Source organism: Salmo salar, chromosome ssa24, assembly GCF_905237065.1.
Source record: "Salmo salar chromosome ssa24, Ssal_v3.1, whole genome shotgun sequence".
Lineage (NCBI taxonomy): Eukaryota > Metazoa > Chordata > Actinopteri > Salmoniformes > Salmonidae > Salmo > Salmo salar.
In genome coordinates this window covers 7,258,362-7,283,092 of record NC_059465.1, presented here as the reverse complement: position 1 = coordinate 7,283,092, position 24,731 = coordinate 7,258,362, and the positions used below count along the sequence as shown (strand labels likewise).

Sequence of the window (24,731 nt, the reverse complement as noted above, 5' to 3'; positions counted from 1 at the left end):
ACGTAGATGTTATTTGATATAGTGTGTGTTTACCAGAGACGGTAATGTGAAGAACAACATTACCTGCACCAAAGTCATGTTAGGATATAGGCCAAGGACGAGATAGTGTATTTTTACCTGGAGTTTTTCCTTATTGTAGGCTACTACTTTGACCACTTTTAGTCTTAATCTCTGGTTGTTTACTAAACTACTCACTCTGTTTAGAACATGGCCTCACATGTGAATCCTTAGCCCCACCCACAGAGATGGGTGGGGCTAAGGCTTAAGAGGGTGTTAACAATGCAGAATGGGTGTAGACAGAGCTCTCCAGTAGGTGTACCAAAACATTCAAGGACCAACTTTATCAACTTTCAAAGCAGAATTACTTTCCCATTATTTCTCAACTGCAGTGTATGATATACCAATTTCTAGTTCTGAGTCTCTACTTTTATCCAATGTAAAAAACACAATTTCAAATTCTGCTACATAAGACCGAATCGAGGCGGTCGGTCACATTTTTGCTCAGTGTGGACATGAACAAAACAAATGCTGTATGTAAACAAGCCTTTATTAATTGAAAAAATAACTTTCCTCTTCCTCAGCTAAATTATGAGGAACATTTAAGAAAATCTCTTTTGATTACTCTCTTACTATTCAACAAACATTTTGTAAAGTTACTGTATGTCGATATTATGACTTTGCTGTCAATGTGTGAAAATAATGTAAATTAATCCACACTTTTATAAGAAAAACAGAAACTTTGATTCTTTGTTTTGACTCTTCAAGGGTGGAGGCGATAGTAAAACAAGTGCGTAATCTGCAACCACCACATCTACATGATCTCTGAAGTACATTCTCTAGGAAAGCTTTGCAACAACTTTTTAAATTGAATTGGTATAACATTTATTTTCCAGATATCAGTGGTTCTATTTTTCTACTCTAAACTGACATTTTTGTGTGTGTTAACGTTGTATTAAAAGACCTACTCGAGCAGTTATACAGACCACTGACATTAGCTTGTGTACATGACTGTTCTTGCATTCAACACTGCATTGTTCCTTTAATCAGTTTTTGCAGATATACCTAAACACTTCTTGTAGCTCCTTTGTTGATCTGAAAGAATGGATGGCTGGGGGGCTACCAGAGTTATTGGAGTTTCAGGCATTTTGCTTAAACCTACCCCTACCTGTCAGTTCTTTAAAGGGATACTTTGGGATTTATCTACTTCCACAGAGTCAGATGAACTCGTGGATACCATTTTTTATGTATCTGTGTGCAGTTTGAAGGAAGTTCTTAACTAGCGCTAGCGCAATTGCTAACTAGCTTTAGCGCAATGACTGGAAGTCTATGGGTATCTGCAAGCATCTTTCTAGTCATTGTGTTAATGCTAGTTAGCATTGGCTTGCAAAACTAACTCGAACTTCCTTCATACTTGACACAGAGACATAAAAATCATATCTACGAGTTCCTCTGACTCTAGGGAAGTAGATAAAGGGCATCATTGCCAAAATCCCAAATATGCCATTAAGGGGTCACTTAGTTGTCTACTCTAAGAATTGAGTTAACAGCCTGGGCTCAGGACTATGACATCGGTCCTGTTCAAATACCTTAGAATGCATACTTCCTCCCTTCCTACCTTGATTTCTTCAAGGAAGTGGGGAGGAAGGATGTATTGTAAATGTATTGGAACAAGGCCTTGGTGTTTAGTTTAGTAATCGTCGATCTTGTACTCGTATTTGTAATCCAAGATGGAGTCCGTGAAACTTTCCGGTGCCGACATTTGCCCCTCTCCTATGAACCACGAGTCGTACCAAGCAGTGGTGGGCTCTGCCTCTGTTGTTGTGGGAACCGGCGTGGTCGTCGGGGGCAACGTTTTTGTCAATCTCATCAGTCTCTGTTGCCGTAGATGACGGGGGCGGTCGAGCCCTAGCTCTTTCCTTCTCTGGTCACGCGTCGTAGAATCCATGAGTGCATGTCCGTGAAACTCCATATTCCTGTTACCATTGGGGACCATGTGCCATATTGTTCCGCCGTTGCCGTGGCTGAGCAGGCGTATGGGCTTGTTGCCGTGCAGGGCCATGATCTGTGGATGAATAGATAGCATTTATATAGTGCTTCAATGGCTCTAAAGTGGCTAATAGGCACTCTAATTGTAGGTGTAGCAGTACCCACTTGTTTGATGCGGTCCCAGTTGGACTTGGCCAGGTTAAAGCTGCAGGTAGTTGCCCCTGCCTCGTAGCCCACCACACACAGCTTGGTCAGGGGGGCGAAGCCTTCTGCCCGCACCGTCACACGGTACTCACCTGGGTTCAACAAGCGCCAGTAGTCCCCTGTTACAGCTGTGGAGCAAGCAGAGAGGAGAGGGCTTAGACTGCACACTCAGTAAAGATAGCACTGGCAGGCTCCTGGACGTCCACTGCATGTAGATTTGTTCAGGGGGAAGGGACAACAGGTTGTTACCAATATCTACCCCAGCTGTAGTTTAATGAATATACCAATATAACAGTGCATAGCTACATTCATGTGTTCACAGCAGTCAGAATGCCAAGGGCAGTAGCCTATGGGACATGGTTAACACAAAGCCACACACTGTACCCACCTGTAGAGACATCATGGTTGACCCCCTCTACAGAAACTGTAGCATTAGCGATGGGGTTCCCCTCATTGTCTTTTACCACGCCCCTGATCCCACGCTGCACCTGGGTGGGGTGAAAACCAGGGTTCAAAAGGTCAGTCACTCTACAGCAGTGGTATACAAACTTTTTCAGTGGGGACCCCATTTTTCCCACAATAATTTCTTGCGATCCCAGAGATGGTTGTCCTTCTGGAAGGTTCTCCCATCTCCACAGAGGAACTCTGGAGCTCTGTCAGAGTGACCATTGGGGTCTTGGTCACCTCCCTGATCAAGGCTCTTCTCCCCCGATGGCTTAGTTTGGCTAGGCGGCCAGCTCTAGGAAGAGTGTTGGTGGTTCCAAACTTCTTCCATTTAAGAATGATGGAGGCCACTGTGTTCTTGGGACCTTCAGTGTGGCAGACATTTTTTGGTACCCTTCCCCAGATCTGTGCCTCGACACAATCCTGTCTCGGAGCTCTACAGACAAATCCTTCGACCTCATGGCTTAGTTTTTTCTCTGACATACACAGTCAACTGTGGGACCTTATATAAACAGGTGTGTGCCTTTCCAAATCATGTCCAATTTACCACAAGTGGACTCCAATCAAGTAGAAACATCTCAAGGATGATCAATGGAAACAGGAAGCACCTAAGCTCAATTTCGAGTCTCATTGAAAAGGGTCTGAATACTTATGTAAATAAGGTATACATTTGCAAAAAATTATAAAAACCTCTTTTCACTTTGTCATTATGGGGTATTGTGTGTAGATTGAGGATTTTTTTTAAATGAATTCCATTTTAGAATAAGACTATAACATAACAAAATGTGGAAAAATTCAAGGGGTCTGAATACTTTCCGAATGCACTGTGTATATACAGTATATATATAGTAATATATATATATATATATATATTTTGGCGACCCCAGCTTTGAATACCACTGCTCTACGGCCACACTCCAGGACCGTGTGTGTGTTTGGTATACTCTCAAAAAGTGTTAATTGTTTCTATGTGTGTGCATACGTGTGTCTGTGTGTGTACCTGCTCCATGAAGGTGAGCATGGCCTCTCTGTTCTTCTCCCACTCAATGACCAGCTCACTCTGATGGGGGAACTTATCACAGCCCAGGAACACTGACAGCTCCAGACAGTTAGTGTGCAGGTAGCTGAAGTCATTCATACCTGAGGATGGAGGGAGAGGGGGGGGGAAGACAGGTGGCAATGAGAACCTGCAATGCAAATGATGAGCCACCAGAGAGCACCATTGCCCCCAAAACTGGGTCCTTTACTCTGATCAATGTTACATTACAGGTTTCAACCTTTTTGAACTACTCTATGTAATGTCTTAATGAACAGCAGATAACAATGGAATAAAAAAGGGATGTTGTCGGTCCTTACTTCCTGTGACGGGCTGCCACTTGGCGCGATTGACGATTCCAATGCCTCCAGTGATGTCATCGCCGTGACAGGTGCCGTGGGAAGTGTATGTCATCGACAGGTGAGTAGAGGCATAAGAGATGGCCAACCACCTATAACACACAAACACACACACACACACACACACACAGTCAGATAGGGTAATCTGATCCTAGATCTGTGGTTAACTTGGGCTCCCGAGTGGCACAGCGGTCTAAGGCACTACATCTCAGTGCTAGAGGTGTCACAACAGACAATCTGGTTTGAATCCAGGCTGTATCACAACCGGCTGTGATTTGGAGTCCCATAGGGCGGTGCACAATTGACCCAGCGTCGTCCGGGTTTGGCCGGTGTAGGCCGTCATTGTAAATAATAATTTGTTCTTATCTGACTTGCCTAGTTAAATAAAAACATTTACTTTATGCTACACACCTGAAAAAGGAGGCGTCTGCTGTGGCCCTGGGTTCATCCTCAGGCTCTGCGTACCCCCCCTCTCCCTCTGTCATCCTCCTCTTCCTCTTCCCTGTGGCCATAGCCATGTCCCCTCCACTCCTCCTCCGGCTGCTGGTATCTCCTGTTATACTGGTCTTCTTCTCGCTGCTGGTATCCCCTGTTCCACTGGTCTTCTTCTGGCTGCTGGTATCCCCTGTTCCACTGGTCCTCTTCCGGCTGCTGGTATCCCCTGTTCCACTGGTCTTCTTCTGGCTGCTGGTATCCCCTGTTTCTATGATCTTCCACCGGCTCCTCAAACTCCTCGTACCTAGAAGAATGATTTAAATTGAGTTGATTGTTTATTTGGTTTCATATCATTATTACTCCTGCCAAAAATAGCAAGAGTGCAGGAAGAGAAAGAGCCTCGTACTGTCTCTTCTTGCGGCTCTGTGCCCTCTCTCTCTTGCCCTCTCTGGTGCTGGCGCCGGCGGTCTTGGTTAGGCGGTGATTGTCGTAGGGGTACGCCACAAACCTCTCTCCCCCCTGGAAGTTGGCCCCCAGTACGAATGGGTGGCTCTCCATCCACAAGATGATGGCTCGAGTCTCCACAGCAATCTGCAGGACAAGAAGAACAAACAGCAGCCATCTTTTTTTAATTCACTAGGCAAGTCAGTTAAGAACAAATTCTTATTTCCAATGATGTTCTTCCCCGGCCAAACCCTAACCCGGAGGACGTTGGTCCAATTGTGCGCTGCCCTATAGGACTCCCAATCACGGCCGGATGTGATACAGCCTGGAATCGAATCAGGGTCTGTAGTGACACCTCTAGCACTGAGATGAAGTGACTTAGACCGCTGTGCCACTCGAGTCCCCTTGTTAAGTTGATAAACAGAGAAATGGACTTCCTTGTACTGTCTCTGCTCTTCACACCATCTACATTTCCTTCCCTCCTGTCTTCATCCCCTCCCTTTCTCCCTTACCTTCCCCTCCCTCCCTCCCTCCCTCCCACCCTCCCAACCTCCCACCCTCCCTCCCTCCCTCCACACACCCTGTCATCCCCCTCTTGATCTGCAGGGATCTTGACATGGTGATTGGGGGTCAGTTTGGGCACCATGCCCTTGTCCTCGGCCTCCCACAAAACACTGTTCAGGTCAGGGAAGTTCTGGAAGATGTCATGGCCGTCCTCCGTCCAGTGGCCTGTTGTCCAACCACTCAGCTCGGAACCCTGTGGTGTCAATGGGACAGGATGTTATGGGGATATGGACTGCATATTTACTGCAGTAATATCAACATGTTAAAACCAAACGTCTTAGGATTTGCTTGAATGTCTCTAGTCTTGACTTAACATATGAGATATGTTTTCTTCTCTTGAGGAAAATAAAGTTGGGCGCTAGACTGTTCCTGCATACAACAATACTTTCCTACAGGACAACAAGTTGGCTAAATCAGACACTGTCTGGCACCCATTTTCCTTAATAGAAGAAAATAGATTTGCACCCTGGAAGTGTAAAGTATAAATACAGGCTGTATTTCCCTGTAAGGGTCGTTCTTGAATTGCGGTGGAATTTTGGAATGGCATTTTGGAAAAGAATGACTTGATTTTTTATTTAAATGTAGTTGGGTACATCTTCCCATTCTAAATCAACTAATATGGTAGCTTAATGATTTAAAATATGTTTTTTACCATTATGATAACATTGTGCCACCGGTGGAGTAGTAACACCAATGAGGATTTTCTGAAATGGAGGCCACAAATGCTCAAATCTAAGGTCAATCCTTTAAAAATTATTTACTAAAGTGATTAATTATTTCCATTTATTTAAACTGGCTGACACCAAGTGACGCAAAATGATGAATGAAATTCTCAAATTTATGACATACTGAAAGGTCGTGATAAGCTAATCATTTTCTTTAAGATAGAACCCTCCCTCAATAACAGTTTGCCACGGGAAAAAATGCTCAAGGTCCTTGTATATCTTTGTAATCAGCGATTTTCAAAGTGGTAACACCAATGACATAAAACTGAGGGACACACATTATACTAGTAAAACAATAGGTGTTTTTATTGATCTACAGCAAGAGTATTCAACTCTTACCCTACGAGGTCCAGAGCCTGCTGGTTTTCTGTTCTACCCGATAATTAATTTGCACCCACCTGGTGTCTCAGGTCTAAATCAGTCCCTGATTAGAGGGGAACAATGAAACAATACAGTGGAACTGGCTTCAAGGTCCAGAGTTGAGTTTGGGAGGTCTAAAGTAAACAATATTAAATACTTTTGTTTACTGTCTAGCATTCAAAAATAGATAGATACAGTATCTCTAAACCCCAAAACATGTCACTACACCTCTACACATCGCCAATGGGGCAAGCCAATTTGCTAACCCCCAGTAGTTTCAACAATGCATACAAATAGTTGTTTTGCAGTATAAAGGACTTACATATGTTTTCTTATTAAATAACAGTGAAATAAAATTAGAATGTATTCTTTTTAATGTTTTTGTCATTTTCTATTGTTTTTACATGGTGCCAAAGTCAAGGGACAACATTTACCACCGCAATTCAAGAATGAACCGTATAATATCCAGTACTGACCACTGTGAGGGCCTTCTCCTGCCCATCAGGGTTGAGTGAGGGCACCAGGTGGATACGTATTCCCTCCACCAGGCGGCGCACTCTGGGGTTGCCATCATTGTACTCCTTACACAGGTACTGCAACAGAAGAAGAACCATCTCCCGCCCCGTCGCCTCGTTTCCATGGAGACCGGCCGTGTAGCGGAACTCCGGCTCACCTAAGGAGAAAAACACAGATTGTCATTGTCTTTCCATGCTTGAGAGGACACGAGTACAGAGCTTTCTATGAAAGTTCGCCTGGAATAACAAAGGGGTGCAGTTAGCCTTGAATAACTAATGGGTGCATGTTCTGAAAACTGTGGACACAGACACAATATTGGTTTCATCCCACCTATCTCGTGTTCTGTGGGGTTGCCTGATATCACCATGGCCAGGATGTCCAGTCCGTTAGAGCTGCGACCCAGGCTGTACATACTGGTGATGTTGGGACACTCCTCAGACACAGACTTCATCATCTACCAGAAGAGACACACAGGGGAAAGCAGCAGTTACCAGCCCTGGCCCGGGACACCTTCAGTGAGTCTGTGCAAGTCTTTGTTCAAGCACAACAAATCTTATTAAATGAATCGCCAAAGTGTCAAGACAGAGTTGAAGTCAGTTGTCACAATCCGTCAGACAAAACATTAGACCTGATTCAAGTTCAAACAGGTGGTACTGATGACCTTAAGGTTTGAAGTCCCCTGAAATGGGAATGTTCCGTCTCACCGTGACCATGTCTGAGTAGTTGTGATGTCTGAAGTCCAGGTACTGGACGGGAGTCACCTCATTCTGCAGCCTCTGGTAGGCACTGGTGGGGTCTGAGGAAATGAAAATGCACAGTGTGAATGTTTGCGTGTGTTTTATGTTTTACTATCCTTGTGGGGACCAGAAGTCTAGTAGGGTGGGTGCGTGTGTCACTCACCAGGCAGTGGGCAGCCTATAGCTATAAAATACATTAGCTCTGAGGGATAACTTGATGTAGCGTGCTAGTATGGGCTCAGTAATGATTCAGCACAGGGGTATTATCAGAGTTACAAAAACAACTAGAGACAGAGAGAGGGGAGGAGGGGGTAAAGAGAGAGGGAGAGACAAATATATTTGACATGGTGAACTTTTGTGCCCCATAAAAAGAGCATGAGAGTGAACCCTGGGACCAAAGTACATTTGAAGCAGCGAGGCTGACAGACTCACCCAGTCAGAGTAACCGTCATGGACGGTTTTCCATTCTCTGCTGTCATTACTGAATTGCACGTAGTACGATGTCACAAAGTCAATCCTGAAACAGAAAGACGCACACAAATGTTGTCACCATTTTGTCTTTGATATGTCTGAAATTGTCTGTGTGTGTGTGTGTGTGTGTGTGTGTGTGTGTGTGTGTGTGTGTGTGTGTGTGTGTGTGTGTGTGTGTGCGCGTGTGGTTTGGTTTGGTTTCACTATCCTTGTGGGGACCAGAAGTCCTCACAAGGAGGGTAAAACAAGGAAAAAGGCTATTTTAGGGTTAGAATTAAGATTAAGGTTAGGGATTAGGTTTAGGATTATGTGTGTTAGGGTTAGATTTAGTTTCAGGGTTAGGGGTTAGGGTTAAGGTTAAGGTTTAGGGTTAGGAGTTAGGGAAAATAGGATTTTGATTGGGAACGCATGTTTTGGTCCCCACAAGGATAGTAAAATAAACGTGTGTGTGCTTGTGTGTCTTACTCGTTGCGTGAGTCTCGTCCCTGTGTTATGATCCCAGTAAACTCTGTTGCTCTGCGAGCGTCCATCTCAAACCAGTGAATATTGTCCTCTGGGTTAGGACACCACGCCCCACCATGCATGTCCTCCTCATCATCCGAAGCCTGGAAACCATGGAAACCATACAGTGTTGGAGATGTGGGTAAGGGGGCTTACCGTCAGGTTTGAATTAGTGTGAGGAGTCTACCTGCATGTTGAGTCATGCTCTGTGTTGGCTGGAGCAGTACTGAGACTTAGGGTTAATGTGTGAGGGTTAGTGTATAAGGGTTATGGGTTAGTGTGAGAGGGTTAGACTTAGTGTGTGAGAGTTAGGGTCAGTGTGTGAGGGTTAGTGTGTGAAGCAGGGGCGGAAATCCCGGGGGGGACGGGGGGGACACGACCCCCCCATCCTGGGAAAAATTTGATTTGTCCCCCCCAATATATCACTGAAACATAACTATGTAATTTAAATAATATTAATAAAATGCAATGAAAGCAATTGTGCTGATTATAGACACTTAATAGCGCGTTTTTAAGTTTCAAAAGATTGCGACCCCCCCACCCTTTGCCTCACAATGGTTTGATCCACTGCCAGTTCCTTAGCTTGCTAGGTAACAGAGAGGTCGTATCTACTGTCTGAAAGGCACTCAATGCACGTAACTGACGTGAGGTTAATCCAGTCGATCGCGCACACACACTCTGTGAATATGCAGAGCTAGCGCGCAAATATTAACTATTAAGCTAGCTAGTACCTATTCCATTTATGTGGCGTCGTCAAAGATGGAATCTTTGCTATCGTCAATTTATTCCAAGATCAGCAGGCAGATGATGTAAGTTAGTGCTTCAAAGTCCCTGTGATAAGGTTAGCGATAAACTGAAATCCAAACTGAACAGAACTACACTCTCTTCTACCATTGTCTTAAATATATTTAATGGTCTCGTTGCAAAAGCTAAATTGTCGCAAGGGAACTTTTATTTATTTATTTATTTTATTTCACCTTTATTTAACCCGGGTAGCAAAGATTATAGCAAACACCACTGCAACTGAATTGGTGCTCGCTAGCTTTGCAAATTCAGCTATTGTTGGAAGCCAGGCAATATGAAACAAACTATTAAAATTACAAAAGGTTGCAGCATATGTTGTGTAAATGGTGAACTCATACCGCTGTCAACTCTTGTCATTTTAATCCGTTTCACATTTGCTAGCTACCTTTTCGATCGAAGCCCAAATAGAATGATTGAAGATGATAGAAGCCCATCTCCTACTGTAAATAACCTACACACTGTGTGTGTAGCCAGCCAGGTAGAAAAATGGCAGAAAAATAAAAGACGGACATCAGAGTATTTTTCAATACACCAAAACGCATAGTAAGAACCCTAGTAGCCTAATATCTCAAAGACTAGTTGATAAAATGTTCATAAGAAATAAATGAAATTCTAATGGAAATGATTCACAATGATGTCATTAGGCAGAGCAGGCAACAGATGGCACACAGACAGCAGAGTTGGGGACAGATATGCAGGGAGAGAATGGCAGAGACAGGGAGTCTCAGGTAAGTTTGTTGAGTCTTTGTTTGGCAACATTATGAAAGGTTCTCAGTTTTTTTGACTTGTAAAATAGGAACATAATTGGAAAATGAAATGGATAACCCCACTCTCAACTTAAACTGGTGACTGAACTAAGATTTGTTAAAGGCAATGGTATTGCTGTTGTGATTAGTTGTGTAGTTTTGGGTACCGGTAGTTAGGAGTACGGCAAACACCTTATTTCTTTGGTTCCTCAATATACATTTACCATATTACAATGTAGGCTATGTGTTACAGCACTACTTTTGGTGTCCCCCTCAGGAATTGCTCTTGAGAAAATTTCATGTAATTGTCCCCTCCAAAGTTGATATCAGATTTTCGCCCCTGGTGTGAAGTTTAAGGTTAGTGTGTGTGAGGGTTAGTGTGTGTGAAGGTTAAGGTCAGTGTGTGAGGGTTAGTGTGTGAAGGTTAGTGTTAGTGTGTAAGGGTTAGGGTTACCTGTATGTTGAGTCGTGCCCTGGCTTGGCTGTAGCGGTAGTGAGACATGGAGGAGGCCAGCAGCTGGTCTGATTCTATCCTATGAGACTCCATACCCAGGGGAGGACACTCTGCCACCAGGGGAAAACATCTCAGTCACACACACATCACAAAAACTTCAAACCACAATGGAAAAGCTCTTAAGCTCTTGCTAAAACTCTTGCTAACCGAGTATTGTATCATTGGATGGTAGCAAGTTACTTACTTTTGGGTTCCTTGAATACGTGTGGCCTCTTCTTGGCTTTGGCCCTCTCTTCCTCTTCCCTCCTCTGCTGAGCTCTCTCTGTCAAACAGCACCATAGTCAATCACTAACTACAATCCCAGTAATAGATTCTCTGTGTGACCGCTTGCGTGCGTGCACGTGTGTGTGTGTGTGTGTGTATCGACAAATGCAGTAATGCCTCAGAGGATCCAGATGCCTTCACATTGCAGATAGGAAGGAAACCAGATGTATTCTGTTTCTCCAAATTCAGGAATGTGCTGATTAAATTCAGATTGTTCTTTTTTTCTTCAGTAAATCTAAGACAGGCCGTTATGAAAGTTTGGATACAACAGTGTGCGAATGAGGAACTGTTGTATCCAAACTTTCATAACGACCTGTCTTAGATTTACTGAAGAAAAAAAAATAACAATCTGATTTTAATCAGCACATTCCTGAATTTGTATCCAAACGTTCATAACCACCAGTCACATTTTATGGGTAACCCTGCTAAAAGTGTCAATATATCTAACTGGATGAGAAAGCTGTCACATTTTGTATTAAATGTGATTTTGTTCTACATACACATGTGAAATCACAGATAGTGGTGGACAGAGTATGCCCCCGTCCCCGTCCCCCACTCTACAAGGTGTCTAAAGCGTTCCACAGGGATGCTGGCCCATGTTGACTCTAATGCTTCCCACACTTGTGTCAAGTTGGCTGGATGTCCTTTGGGTGGCAGACCATTCTTGATACACACGGCAAACTGTTGTGCGTGAAAAACCCAGCAGTGTTGCAGTTCTTGACACAAACCGGTGCGCCTGGCAACCTACTACCATACCCCATTCAAAGGCACTTAAATATTTTGTCACATATTCAATCCATGTCTCAAGGCTTAAAAATCCTTCTTTAACCTGTGTCCCCCCTTCATCTACACCGATTAAATTGGATTTAACAAGTGACATCAATAAGGGATCATAGCTTTCACCTGGATTCACCTGGTCAGTCTATGTCATGGAAAGAGCAGGTGTCCTTAATGTTTTGTTCACTCAGTGTAATCTCCCATAGACAAAAGTCCCTGGTTCCATTCTGATTATACATTTAGCTGGTTCTACTCTCCTCGCTGTACAGGAGGTACAGTACAGAATGGAACATGTGGCAACAGCTGTTGGTTCTTATCCCAAGTGTTTCGATCTTCATTCTAAGCTCGTGATTTCAACATCTCTCCCCTCCATTACTGTTAGACTCGCTACTCCTCTGTTTCTATCCTTTATGTTGTTTTTCCCTCATCTTTCCTTCCAGCATGTTCTGTAACCTCTCTTTGCTGTCCCGTCTCTCCCTTTCTTTCTGCTCCAGCTCAAAGCTTCTTCCATGCACCAATACAGGTTAAATAGGTTTACATTTAAGTCATTTAGCACACTCTGTTATCCAGAGGGACTTACAGAAGCAATTAGGCTTAAGTGCCTTGCTCAAGGGCACAGCAACAGATTGTTCACCTAATTGACTCAGGGATTCAAACCAGCGACCTTTCCTTCCCTCACAACACATTTCTATGGTTCAGATTTGTCCTATTCTAGATAGAATTAACTTTTGACCCTCGTCTTAGCAAGTGAAGCCATACTGAAGCTTCACAGCTACATGTTTGCAATGCCCAGGTAGAGACTGATATCTGTGTTTCTTTCCTCATTCGCTTTAAGCGGAAACATGAACCATTAGGGACTGATATTCCTCCACTACATTATGATTCTGTGAGTGACGTGTTCATCTGCTTGACTGGGAGCTTTGACAGTGCAAAGTATGACATTGCAGTGTTACTAAGTTTTACTTGCAATGACTCCGATATGTGGTTGTTTTACCTACCTTAGTTTAATGGACACAAAATAATGCTGGGTTGTTTGGCTGACCCACCTGCTGGGTTGCAGACATTGGGACACTTTTTGTTGTTTTGTTAAAAAAATAAAAAATAAAAATTATTTTTATTTTACACCTTCCATTATAGAGTTTTGCTTTGATGTGGATTGAGGCCTATACTGTACATTCATATCAGTTGTGTTCCTCAATTGTAGTCACCTTTCCTATTTCTAATGTGGGATTGTGTTTCTGTGCCTAATTGGAAACTAAAAAACTATGAGCAAACTAACCTATGTAATTGTACATGGAAATGGATTGTGATGACACCCATGAATGAATGCTGCACAATGTGCAATTTTTTTAATTTTTTTATCAGGGATAAAATTTGATTTGAAAAGAATTAAATTGTTTGGTGAAATATGCATAAAAGGAGAGTGATTGCCCATAATTCTGCACTTTAGTTTACTTTTGTACTTCCAATTTTGTTCATGATTTAGTGAATGCAAAGAAAATGTTTTGATCTACTAGGCTTTTTAAAAGAAAGACTAACTTTCTGTTTTGTCTGTTTGGACAAAAGTATGGTTGAGTTAATGTTTTTGCAGGGCAGTTGTGTTCTTTTGATGAATGTATTTGCAATTTTGATGGTATAATATAGTTTTGATTAATGTATTTATGTTTTGAGAAGGCAACTATATTTTGAAAACGCATTTACTGTTTTGCAAAAGGGAGTTCTGTGTCTTGTGGACTTTGTTTAAAAAAATCAACAACATGATCCTAAAATTGCTCGTCAACCCAGAATGAAAGTTAATAAAAACCCAACTGATCGTTAAATTAATGTTTGGGTAATCCCAACAACCCAACATGTTGAGTTATTTACGCAACCCAATCGGTTGACTGGGTCAAAATAACCCAGTGTGAATTCTATCCAATATTTACATAGCGCTGAGTTACCAAAAACCCCAAATTGGGTTGTTTTTAACCCAGAATTTTTCTGTGAGTGCATTAACTGTAAGTTGCTCTGGATAAGAGTGTCTGTTTAATGACCAACATGTAAATGTTACTGTATAATGTGAAGTATCTACAACTGAAGATAGATAGATCACAGTCCTTCAGATCATAATGGAAAAAAGGCTGTGCACAATACCTCTATCCTCTCTCTCCTTTTCTTTCCTTTGGTTCTCTCTCTCCTCCTGTTTTTTCGCTGTGGTAAACAAAGGAGGGAAAAACAATCATGGATGAACTTGAGGTTACTTTCCCCCCACCTCCCCATTACATGTAACAGTATACTGTGTATGCGGGGTGTTTTCAGTGGAGTGAAACATTTAGAACGTTGCAGCTAGAATAACAGATAACGTCATGATTTCCTATTGTACCTGACAGACAATCATAATATACACAAACATTCTATAACGTTTTCCCCTCCTGAACAGGCCCAGGTGTTTCTTAAGGTTTGCCACATGACAAAGTGTTTGAAGGTGTAATAATCTTGATCTGACTGTTGTTTGCTCCAGTTACTTGGCATTTTCTTATTTGGGAGTTTGGAACATCAGCTGCCAAAGTCTTGCTTAACCCAAACTTAGACAACAGACCATATAATTGAAACAGTATACACTTCTTTTTTTTCATTCTTGTGGGGAATGAGAAGTGTAGGCCCACTACTTTTGACTCCGTGGTAAAGGGCCAGTTCTTTATTCTTTATTGTGTCTAATCTTTATTTCACCGCAGGGTCCCATTGAAATGAAAAACATATTTCTAGTGAAGATTTGGCCAAGGGTTTATTTTACAGTGCAGAGTGCATGTGTGTGTGTCAGTGCGTTTTAGGTTTTACCTCACAAGGATAGTAAATCAAGGAAAATACAGACAAGTGGAGACATTTCGCAGTGTTATGTTTAGGGTTGCAATTATGGTTAAGGTTAGAATTATGTTTAAAGGGTTAGGTTTAAGGGTTAGGGTTAGGTTTAGGTTCATGAGTAAGGTTAGGGTTAGGTTAAGGGTTAGGCTTAGGGGTTAGGGAAAATAGGATTTTGAATGGGAATCAATTGTTTGGTCCCCACAAGGACTGTGTGTGTGTGCCCGTGTGTGTACATACTCTGTCCACCACTATGGCCGTAGTCATACTCCTCGTACCATGGGCTTTCATAGGTGGGTGGTGGTGTAACAAGCTCCTCTGTATTGGAAGGAGAAAACACAAACACATCACTCCAGTAGCCTAGACTGAGTAGCACACTGTTTCTGCATTGATTCAACAGTACATAACTGCCATGGCAAAACCACAACAACCTGGCTCAAGCAGAAACAGACTGGCAGCCTGTCTAGTAGTACTAATCTATTTTTACTAAACAACATAACAGAGAGAGTCTCTTTGGTTTAATGTGTGCCTTCCGAAGCTCTCGGGAGCTAAAATGCAGTATGTAGTTTCAAAACATTAATACAGTAATTTTCTACTACAGTGATGGTGGAACAGATCCTTTATTTCTGCATCCACAACAGACACTCTCTGTTTGGACCCACATAAAGCTAGCATAACACGCTGCCTGTTATTTGCCTAGTTAAATGTTTAATTTAAGTTTACAAGGAATATAACAGAGCAGCCATCTTGTGAAAGGCTTCTTGCTCAAAAACAAAACCATGAAAAGCCGTTGACTGTTTTGAACTACACTCTCACCCACTCGCTCTCCTCTAAAAAGCAGGGTGATGATCTAGCCTCCTACTCTGATGTCATTCCCTGGACCAAGAGCTCTATTCAATCTGATCCGCTTTAGCCGACATCAGCATAGAGATTGTTTTGGCGATGTTGGAGGTGGAACTGCGTTAGAGCTATCAAATCCACAAGCGTCTCCAGGCATTATGCCTAAAGCAGACATTGGCATTGGCTGCACAGAGTTGCATTAACCTCTACGGGATCGGTGTCCCTAAACCGTGACGGTTGTTGCTAACATGCACTAATGTGACTAGAATGACATTGTAAGTAACAGACAACTTTCCAGGACATAGACATGTCTTATATGGGCAGAAAGCTTAAATTCTTTATAATCTAACTGCTGTGTCCAATTTACAGTAGATATTACAGTGAAAAAATACCATGCTATTGTTTGAGGAGAGTGCACAACAACAAAACACTTTTATCACGGCAACTGGTTTGATACATTCAACTCTGAAGGTAAATAATGTACTTACATTCAGTATTCTTGCTCTGATTTGTCATCCTGAGGGTCCCAGAGATAAAATGTAGCAAAGGTTTGTTTGATAAAATACATTTTTATATTGAAATCTAGAAACTAGGTTCTACAGTTAGACCCCTTGCTGTCTCCGAGTGCCATTATTTCTATATAGCCTACACTTTCTCGTCCTGAAATTCTTATGTGAGTGGGATGGGTGTGGCTTCGTGACAATGATCAAGAGCAGCTGCTCACCGATTTGACAGCTCCAACGCAGTTAAACCTCAGACACCGCCAAAACATCAGCTGATCTGATTGAATCTAGGTCTAAGCATATGGTTTACAGGATCTACTTCCACACTATAAACCCTAAAACAGCGGTTGTTTTTCATTCTTAGGAAGGAGGAATAGCAGCATACAATGTGGCCCTCTAAACGGTGACTGATTGACCGACTGACTGACTGATTGACTAATTGAGATGTAAGTCACCTGTAACAGCGTAGCTCCAGTCATCTTTCTCTGTGGGGACGACCTCTTTACCATCAGGGAAAGGAAGATTCTCGGGCACCTCGTCTGTTATTGGAGAACGGAGAAAACGAGAAAGTGAGAATGGAGATCTCAGAGAATAAAGAGAGCACAAAAGAGAAAAGAGAGAGCAAGATCGAAGAGGCACATGAGAGTAAGGAAGGAGGCAGATGGAGAAGTAAGAGTAGAGAAATCAGAGAAAGGAGAGGATGAGAATGGAGAGAGATGGTGGAGTGGGAACAGAGAGAAATGGAGAGGTGCAGGAGAGTGAGATACTGTAGGAGTGGAAATCTGGTAGGGTGAAACAGTAGTGGAATTATGGACACAGTAAAAGTAATGAAAACCTGTTGCAGCTATAACACAAAGAACAGATGAGCTGAGCTTTGCTGACAAACCTTCACATGAGATGAGATTTTCATCATATAAGGTGGAAAACCTGATTCATTGGTTAAAGAGTCCAGTTGGCAAATATCATAAAGGGTTCCATTTAGAGTGGATCTGGAGGAGAAATCCAGAGATAAAAAGTTGTTTTTGAATTTTAACCCTATCCCAAACCTTAAAATCGGACACCTCGAGTGCATAGAGGAGTTCTGTGTCTATAATTCTTAAAATAATTGTTATGCTTTTTGTGAACGTTTATCGTGAGTAATTTAGTAAATTATTAGCAAATTCCTCCGGAAGTTTGCGGGGGTATGCTAGTTCTGAACGTCACATGCTAATGTAAAAAGCTGTTTTTTGATATAAATATGAACATGATTGAACAAAACATGCATGTATTGTATAACATAATGTCCTAGGTGTGTCATCTGATGAAGATCATCAAAGGTTAGTGCTGCATTTAGCTGTCTTCTGGGTTTTTGTGACATTATATGCTAGCTTGAAAAATGGGTGTCTGATTATTTCTGGCTTGGTACTCTGCTGACATAATCTAATGTTTTGCTTTCGCTGTAAAGCCTTTTTGAAATCGGACAGTGTGGTTAGATAAAGGAGAGTCTTGTTTTTAAAATGCTGTGAAATAGTCATATGTTTGAAAAATGGAAGTATTTGTATTTTTGAGGAATTTGTAATTCGCGCCACGCCTATCATTGGATATTGGAGCAGGTGTTCCGCTAGCGGAACGTCTAGATGTAAGAGGTTAATCCTAGACCCTGGGTCTCGACCCCGCCCTGTGCAACTGGGTCCTGGACTTCCTGACGGGACCCAGGTGGTGAGGATAGGTAACAACATCTCCACCCCGCTGATCCTCAACACTGGTGCCCCACAAGGGTGCGTTCTCAGCCCTCTCCTGTACTCCCTGTTCACCCACGACTGCGTGGCCATGCACGCCTCCAACTCAATCATCAAGTTTGCAGACGACACTACAGTGGTAGGCTTGATTGACACTCAATGTCAACAAAACAAAGGAGATGATCGTGGACTTCAGGAAACAGCAGAGGGAGCAGCCCCCTATCCACATCGACGGGACAATAGTGGAGAGGGTGGAAAGTTTTAAGTTCCTCGGCGTACACATCACGGACAAACTGAAATGGTCCACCCACACAGACAGCGTGGTGAAGAAGGCGCAGCAGCAGCATCTAATTCTGATGTGAGACTGTGAGAGCTGGTAGGTTATACACCTATAGTACACGTTTAAACTAATAGCTAGTATTTAAAAAAAATACTTTGATAATAATTTTGAAGTAGTTAGTAAAGTTAATTGAAATTAGTATTTTTTGTCATTGATGCCTTGGTTCCATTCATTCATTCATTCATTCATTTATTCCATCCATAGACCGTATACATACACTGAGTATACCAAACATTAGGAACACCTTCCTAATATTGAGTTCCGCTAAATTATACTGATATTTCAATATTATCCTTATTTATACCACAGCGTTGTTGACTACTCGTTTCTGATTGGCTAGAAAGGCATTCTGTGTGTGATTTTAAAATAATCGATTCAAGGACATACTGTACATCTGATGTAATAGCAGCACGAATACTGACCATGAAGATTGCTATTTTCCCATTTCCTATAATGGAGGATCCTGCTTTCTGGCAATAACCGCCTGTAGTACCCTGGTCGACCTTGAACTTCATGACTTCAATGAAAGGGGGAAGTCGTTCTCCCCTGATTCATTCATTCATTCATTCGGTCAATGAATCATTCATTTTAGGACACAGAGGGGGATGAAACATACATCTGGCGTCCCAGTAGTCCTCGTCTCCCTTGTCCACCTTTCCATCCACCACAGGAGTGGGGGGCGTGGCCATTGGGTCCTCTCCCTTCCAATAGTCATCTTCTGGGTCGACCACTGGGCCTGCGGGCTCCTCCTCATCTGGCTTCCAGTAGTCATCCTCTATCAGAGGGACAGATGGACAGTAGAGGTAACTTTATTAGTGTGGAGATTTTTTTAAGCTAGATATAAAACAAAATCCACATGGTTTTTCAAGGTACAAATAAGATCATAAACAAAGTGGCTCTGCTATAAAGTGTTGAGTGGTATTTGAACACTGAGGCACCGGCTTCAGAGAAATTCTATAATGGTTTGTCATCTGTACACATGGTCTCACCGTTGTCTGGGTAGGGGTAGTCTGGGTATGGGTCAGGTTCTGTGGGAGCTTCAGATGGGACAGAGATCAAAGGATTACAAACAACTTTGTTACTCACACAATGCAAAGCCAATAAAAAAATCTAATCTAATCAACCAGTAGTAAAGTGGTGTGTTACTGCATTACCTGCTTCTGTGTACACCTCTGTAGTAGTTGTAGGTGGTGGTGTGGTAGTTGTAGGTGGTAGTGTGGTAGTTGTGGGTGGTGGAGTTGTAGGTGCTTCTGTCCGTGGCTCCTTTTCTTTGCCCTTCTTTGGCTTTTTGTCTGCTTTAGGCTTCTTGGTGGCCTTGGGCACTTTGGGCTCCTTGTTCTTCTTGTCTTTCTTGTCTTTCTTGTCTTTCTTGTCTTTCTTGCCCTTCTTTTTATCCCCTTTGCCCTCCTCTTCCTCTTCGGCTCTCCTGACCCTGGCTTGGTGTCAACGGGGGAAAGGAAAGTTAATAAACTTGGTCATTTTGACATATTGATTCATGAGGGTCAAATGTCAGGTTTAACAGCACATAACAATCCTATAGCAGTCGGATATGCCAGGATATGACAAGATGGCATTCAAACAAAGGCTATACATCAACACCAACTCTCTGCTACTGAAGTAGACTGATGAGAGATAGAGAGACAGATAAACAAATAGAAATAGAGTGATAGAGTGAGAGGGGGCAGAGAGAGATGGTGACAGAGGAAAAACAGTGGGAAACAAAGACAGACAGACCGAACTCCCGGACCAGACAGGGGATGGGGAAATCTCCCAGACAGAATCACTCTAGCAGGGGGCACAGCTGAGCTAACGGGGGGCGGGGGGGATGTGTGACTGAGAGGAGATGACGGTGTCCTGTGCTGAAGAAAAGCTACTCTGTTCGCATGGTGAAACAACAAGGTCCTCTACTCACACACACACACACACACACACACACACACACACACACACACACACACACACACACACACACACACACACACACACACACACACACACACACACACACACACACACACACACACCAAGGAGAGGGACTGCAGTGATATCACCACACCCAAGGTCAAGGAGATCTCATCTGGGTTTATGTAAATGTTTCTACATTATGTCACATGGCATTAAAACATTCCATAATCACGTGTTTTTTTTCTATCTGATGTGTAAAGGATAAAATAAAGATTTTCTTCTTTCTGCCACTTCCTCTGAATGTACATATTTACAGTATGCTGCATGCTACGTAAAGGATGTGTATATAATTGTGCTCTTGTGCTACTTACTGATGGTGCTGCTTATATCGCCACGGAGGGCATTGTATTGTATTGTATTGTATTGTTTTGGGGAACTGATAAGAGAATTATCTAATAAAGGTAAATGAATCAATAAACCATGATGAATTATTAGTCATACAGCATGGTTAATGAATAATCAATGTAATGATCAATGTAGTGATCGATTGGTCTGATTAGTCCCAGAAAGTCCAGGAACCACTGGAGAGGGAAAGAAATGTGTGTATGTAATTAGTGTAGGGAGTAGGGGACAGATGGTAAAGGCAGTAAAACTTCAAAGGGTTCCTAACCTTGAGGGAAAGGAACAGGCTGAGCTAGATAGTGATAAACAGTGTGGGAAGTCAATGGGGGATGCAGGTCACCAACAGTTTGTGTGTAAATGCATGTGCATAAGTAAGCAAGAACTATAAAATGACTGTTTTGTTATCCTGACCTCAGAACGTTCTCTGAATAAAGCTACAGAAACCTTTTGCAGAAAGCTGAGTCCTTGCCTAATTATTTAACCCATTGTCTTACAAACCTTGGGCATTAGTCAAGGCGAATTGATTATTGATTATTATCATCAAGATATCAAATTATTCTATCAGGAACAAGAAGTTGTGTAACTACAGAAGTCAGTGGAGTGTATTCATTGGTATTTCCCTCTCTCTATTCGTGGCTGTTTGAATACCTGTGCCAGTGACCTACAGTTGAAGTCGGAAGTTTACATACACTTAGGTTGGAGTCATTAAAACTTGTTTTTCAACCACTCCACAAATGTCTTGTTAACAAACTATAGTTTTGGCAAGTCGGTTAGGACATCTACTTTGTGCATGACACAAGTCATTTTTCACTTATAATTCACTGGATCACAATTCCAGTGGGTCAGAAGTTTACATACACTAAGTTGACTGTACCTTTAAACAGCTTGGAAAAATCCAGAAAATTAAGTCATGGCTTTAGAAGCTTCTGATAGGCTATTTGACATCATTTGAGTGAATCGGAGGTGTACCTGTGGATGTATTACAAGGCCTACCTTCTAACTCAGGGCCTCTTTGCTTGACATCATGGGAAAATCAAAAGAAATCACTATTTTTTTGACCTCCACAAGTCTGGTTCATCCTTGGGAGGAATTTACAAATGCCTGAAGGTACCACGTTCATCTGCACAAACAATAGTACGCAAGTATAAACACCATGGGACCATGCAGCCGTCATTCCGCTCAGGAAGGAGACGCGTTCTGTCTCCTAGAGATGAACGTACTTTGGTGCGTAAAGTGCAAATCAATCCCAGAACAACAGCAAAGGACCTTGTGAAGATGCTGGAGGGAACATGTACAAAAGTATCTATATCGACAGTAAAACGAGTCCTATATTGACATAACCTGAAAGGCCGCTCAGTAAGGAAGAAGCCACTGCTCCAAAACCACCATAAAAAAGCCAGACTACATTTTTACTAGGATTAAATGTCAGGAATTGTTAAATGTATTTGGCTAAGGTGTACTGTATGTAAACTTCCAACTTCAACTGTATCTGTGGAACAGAGGCTGTGTATTCATGTCATATTCATGTGTATTCAATATTCCTCTCCATTAGTAACCCAGTCAAACTGTAATGGCATGCTGTCAGAGCATCATCAACATTGTCCTGTCCCTGTCCTTAAGAAATATGTAGCCTGTAACAGTAGTAGTAAGTTTTTGTAACGTGTGGGTGCAGGAATCAGGCGCAAAGAGCAGAGGGTAGGACGAATGCAATTTAATACAGGACTGAATACAGTCACGCCAATACACTAGGCGCAAAACCCAGACCGGGCCAAAACAGGACCCACTACAGTACTGCGTAAAAGCAAATAAACACATCCACCAACACTACACTGGAGAAACAAGCCCGCACAACAGCAAGCGGGCATTGCCAGCTTAAATAGCTCCTAATCAAACCCCAACAAGGAACAGGTGAAAACAATAAGACTCAACCAAAAAAAAGGGAAAAAGGGATCGGTGGCAGCTAGTAGACCGGTGACGACGACCACCGAGCACCGCCCGAATAGGAAGGGGAACCGCCTTCGGTGGGATTCGTGACAGTTTGTGGTGCACCATGTAACAATGTGTACCCACAAAATAGTTATACAGTACCTACTAGCTAATGTAATTACCATGTAAATACAAGGTTTTAGTGCAATTTAATTGGGAAATTGGACTGATTAAACCAACAGATGTGTGTGCTGAAGCTTACTCCATGTTAAGCTGTGAATCTCAGAAAATATAAGTGGACTGTACAAATCTGTCTCCAAGATGCTGAACTCAGAGCCCAGCCAGGTCTGTTACTGCAGAAGACTGAAACTTCCCCAGTCCCAGGTCTACTCTGCTTTGGGCCAAGAGACAGTCCAGGTATGAGTGAGCTGGAGACAGACAGGTAAGAGTACTGTATGGTAAGAGTACTGTATGGACACTGTTGGACTTGTCATAGTGACTGAAAGGTGTGTGTGGGTAATTCAGGAAACTGCTGGCTTCTTTCAAGACCAACACTCTCCTCCACCTGCCTTGTGCCCTGTCCCCTGTGCCTGCCTGATGATGTCATATAACGTTCTACAATCCTCGTCCTGGAAGGAGGCATCTGTTCCAGCCCAACAACCAGACACTGTTGATGATTCTACTACTAAGGTTTTGATCATTAGCTGATACGATGATAAGATGTGTTATTGCTGGGCTGGAACAAAGGCCTGTACTCCAGCTGAATTGGGTCCCATCTAGTAGGTAAAACCATCCATGTTTCTAGCCACAACTCAGATGGGACCCAATTCTCCACTTAGTAACATATATAGCATTATAATATGAATGTTCCTACTAGGTAAAATCTGGTTGAATCAACGTTTCCATGTCATTTCAACCCAAAACTTCAATGTGATAACTTTGAATCAACGTGGAAAACTGATCGGATTTGCAAAAAGTCTTCAACATAAGAGAATTTTGTAGTTTTTTCATCAAACTTTTAACCTCAATGACAGGGTGACATTTTTGGCTGAGTTGAATTCACACTAGTTGACAACTCAACCAAATGTAAATAAAAACTAGACATTGAACTGACGTCTATGTCCAGTGGGTTGGCTTCGTTCTTACCTGGTAGGGCATCCTCCTCTGTGGCTCTCTTTTCCTTGCTAGTCTGGCTTTGTGTCTCTGTGAGATCCTCTTCTTTAACTGGTTCATCCTGGGACTCCTGTCTATATAGGGCCTCCATCCCTATCTCCTCTACAGCCTGGCCTAAAGAGACAATGCCTCCTGCACTCTCCCCTGCTCTGGGCAGTAGCACACAGAATAGGGCCAGCAGAACCAAACACACCACTGCAGTATGACCTCCCATCCTCCTTACTCTACCTGCCTCAGGATTCTACCTCAATGTTCCACTGAAAAGTTCCAGCTCAGTGTTCCGATTAAGTATTCCAGCTCTGTATTCTAGTTCAGATTTCCCAAAATCTTGCTAGAAGTTCCAGCTCAGAAAGCTACTCAGAAATTCTACCGAAGTGTTCTATATCTGAATTATATCACAGAATTCTACCTCTCAGTTTTCTACTCTAGTGTTCCATGCCTTCTCTCCGGTGAGGAAGATTCTGGAGCTCCAAGCCACAGCCAGACACAGACTCACTCAGAGCATGAGGCAGGGCTGGACACAGAGAGAAGAAAATAGTGAGGGAGGGAGGAAGAGGGAGGCAGAGCAGTCCAATTGTCCTGCAATTTAACTAAATGAGATCCACAGCTCTCCTGGAACGACAGCTGAAAAAGTAATGGCTGAGAGAGATATAATCCCCTTCACCTGGCTGATGAGTTGCAACAGGTGCAGAGATCAAAAGGAGATCTTAGCAGCAGCTCACTGGAGAAGCAAGGAGAGGTGAAAAGAGTTTAGTCCAGGAGCAGAGCACTTCTTCCACTTCTTCCGCCTCCTTTCCCCTCTGCAGACTGCCACAAACAGGCAGGAATGGAAAGGGGGGGAGGAGTCGAGGACAGTGTGTTTGTGCTAACAATATTGAAACCCACAAATATTTAAGGTACAGAGGAAAAGTACAGTATAACTACTGCTATACACACCTTTATCTATTCACATACTGCCCATACACACCATTCACATACATATTTATAATTTATATTCCTGACTCAGGTCCAGAAGCTAATTTCCTGCAATTATATCAATTTTGCTTTTGTCACGATTCTCTAAGACAGAACCCAGAAGCAGACCAGGACAAGGTGAGTAAAATGAAGGTGAGTATTTATTGGTAGTCTTGATGTGTAAATTGAATAATCCAGGAGACGGAACGGCAGCGGAGGTGAGTTGATGAGAGTGAATGGGTTGA

At 42.6% G+C, this 24,731-nt stretch overlaps 2 protein-coding genes across 2 annotated transcripts; both read right to left on the bottom strand.

Annotated features, from left to right (window-relative positions):
• Positions 1-529: 529 nt before the first annotated feature.
• On the bottom strand, positions 530-8,007 carry LOC106596579 (adipocyte enhancer-binding protein 1). Its single transcript, XM_045706610.1, is given in 13 exon segments — positions 530-2,062; positions 2,152-2,318; positions 2,579-2,678; positions 3,635-3,774; positions 3,991-4,121; positions 4,441-4,496; positions 4,498-4,768; positions 4,871-5,055; positions 5,489-5,665; positions 7,034-7,230; positions 7,404-7,527; positions 7,778-7,869; positions 7,974-8,007. Coding segments are annotated over 13 exon segments (2,049 nt in total). The 3' UTR covers positions 530-1,687.
• A 121-nt stretch (positions 8,008-8,128) lies between these two features.
• On the bottom strand, positions 8,129-24,335 carry LOC123730362 (adipocyte enhancer-binding protein 1-like; the record flags this gene model as incomplete). Its single annotated transcript, XM_045706609.1, has 11 exons — positions 23,506-24,335; positions 19,281-19,562; positions 19,116-19,163; positions 18,743-18,901; positions 16,524-16,607; positions 14,966-15,043; positions 14,021-14,077; positions 11,031-11,108; positions 10,787-10,896; positions 8,747-8,886; positions 8,129-8,327 (listed from the first exon to the last, which is right to left on the bottom strand). Coding segments are annotated over exons 1-11 (1,476 nt in total), but the record flags the coding sequence as incomplete, so codon positions are not given.
• Between the last annotated feature and the right edge of the window lie 396 nt (positions 24,336-24,731).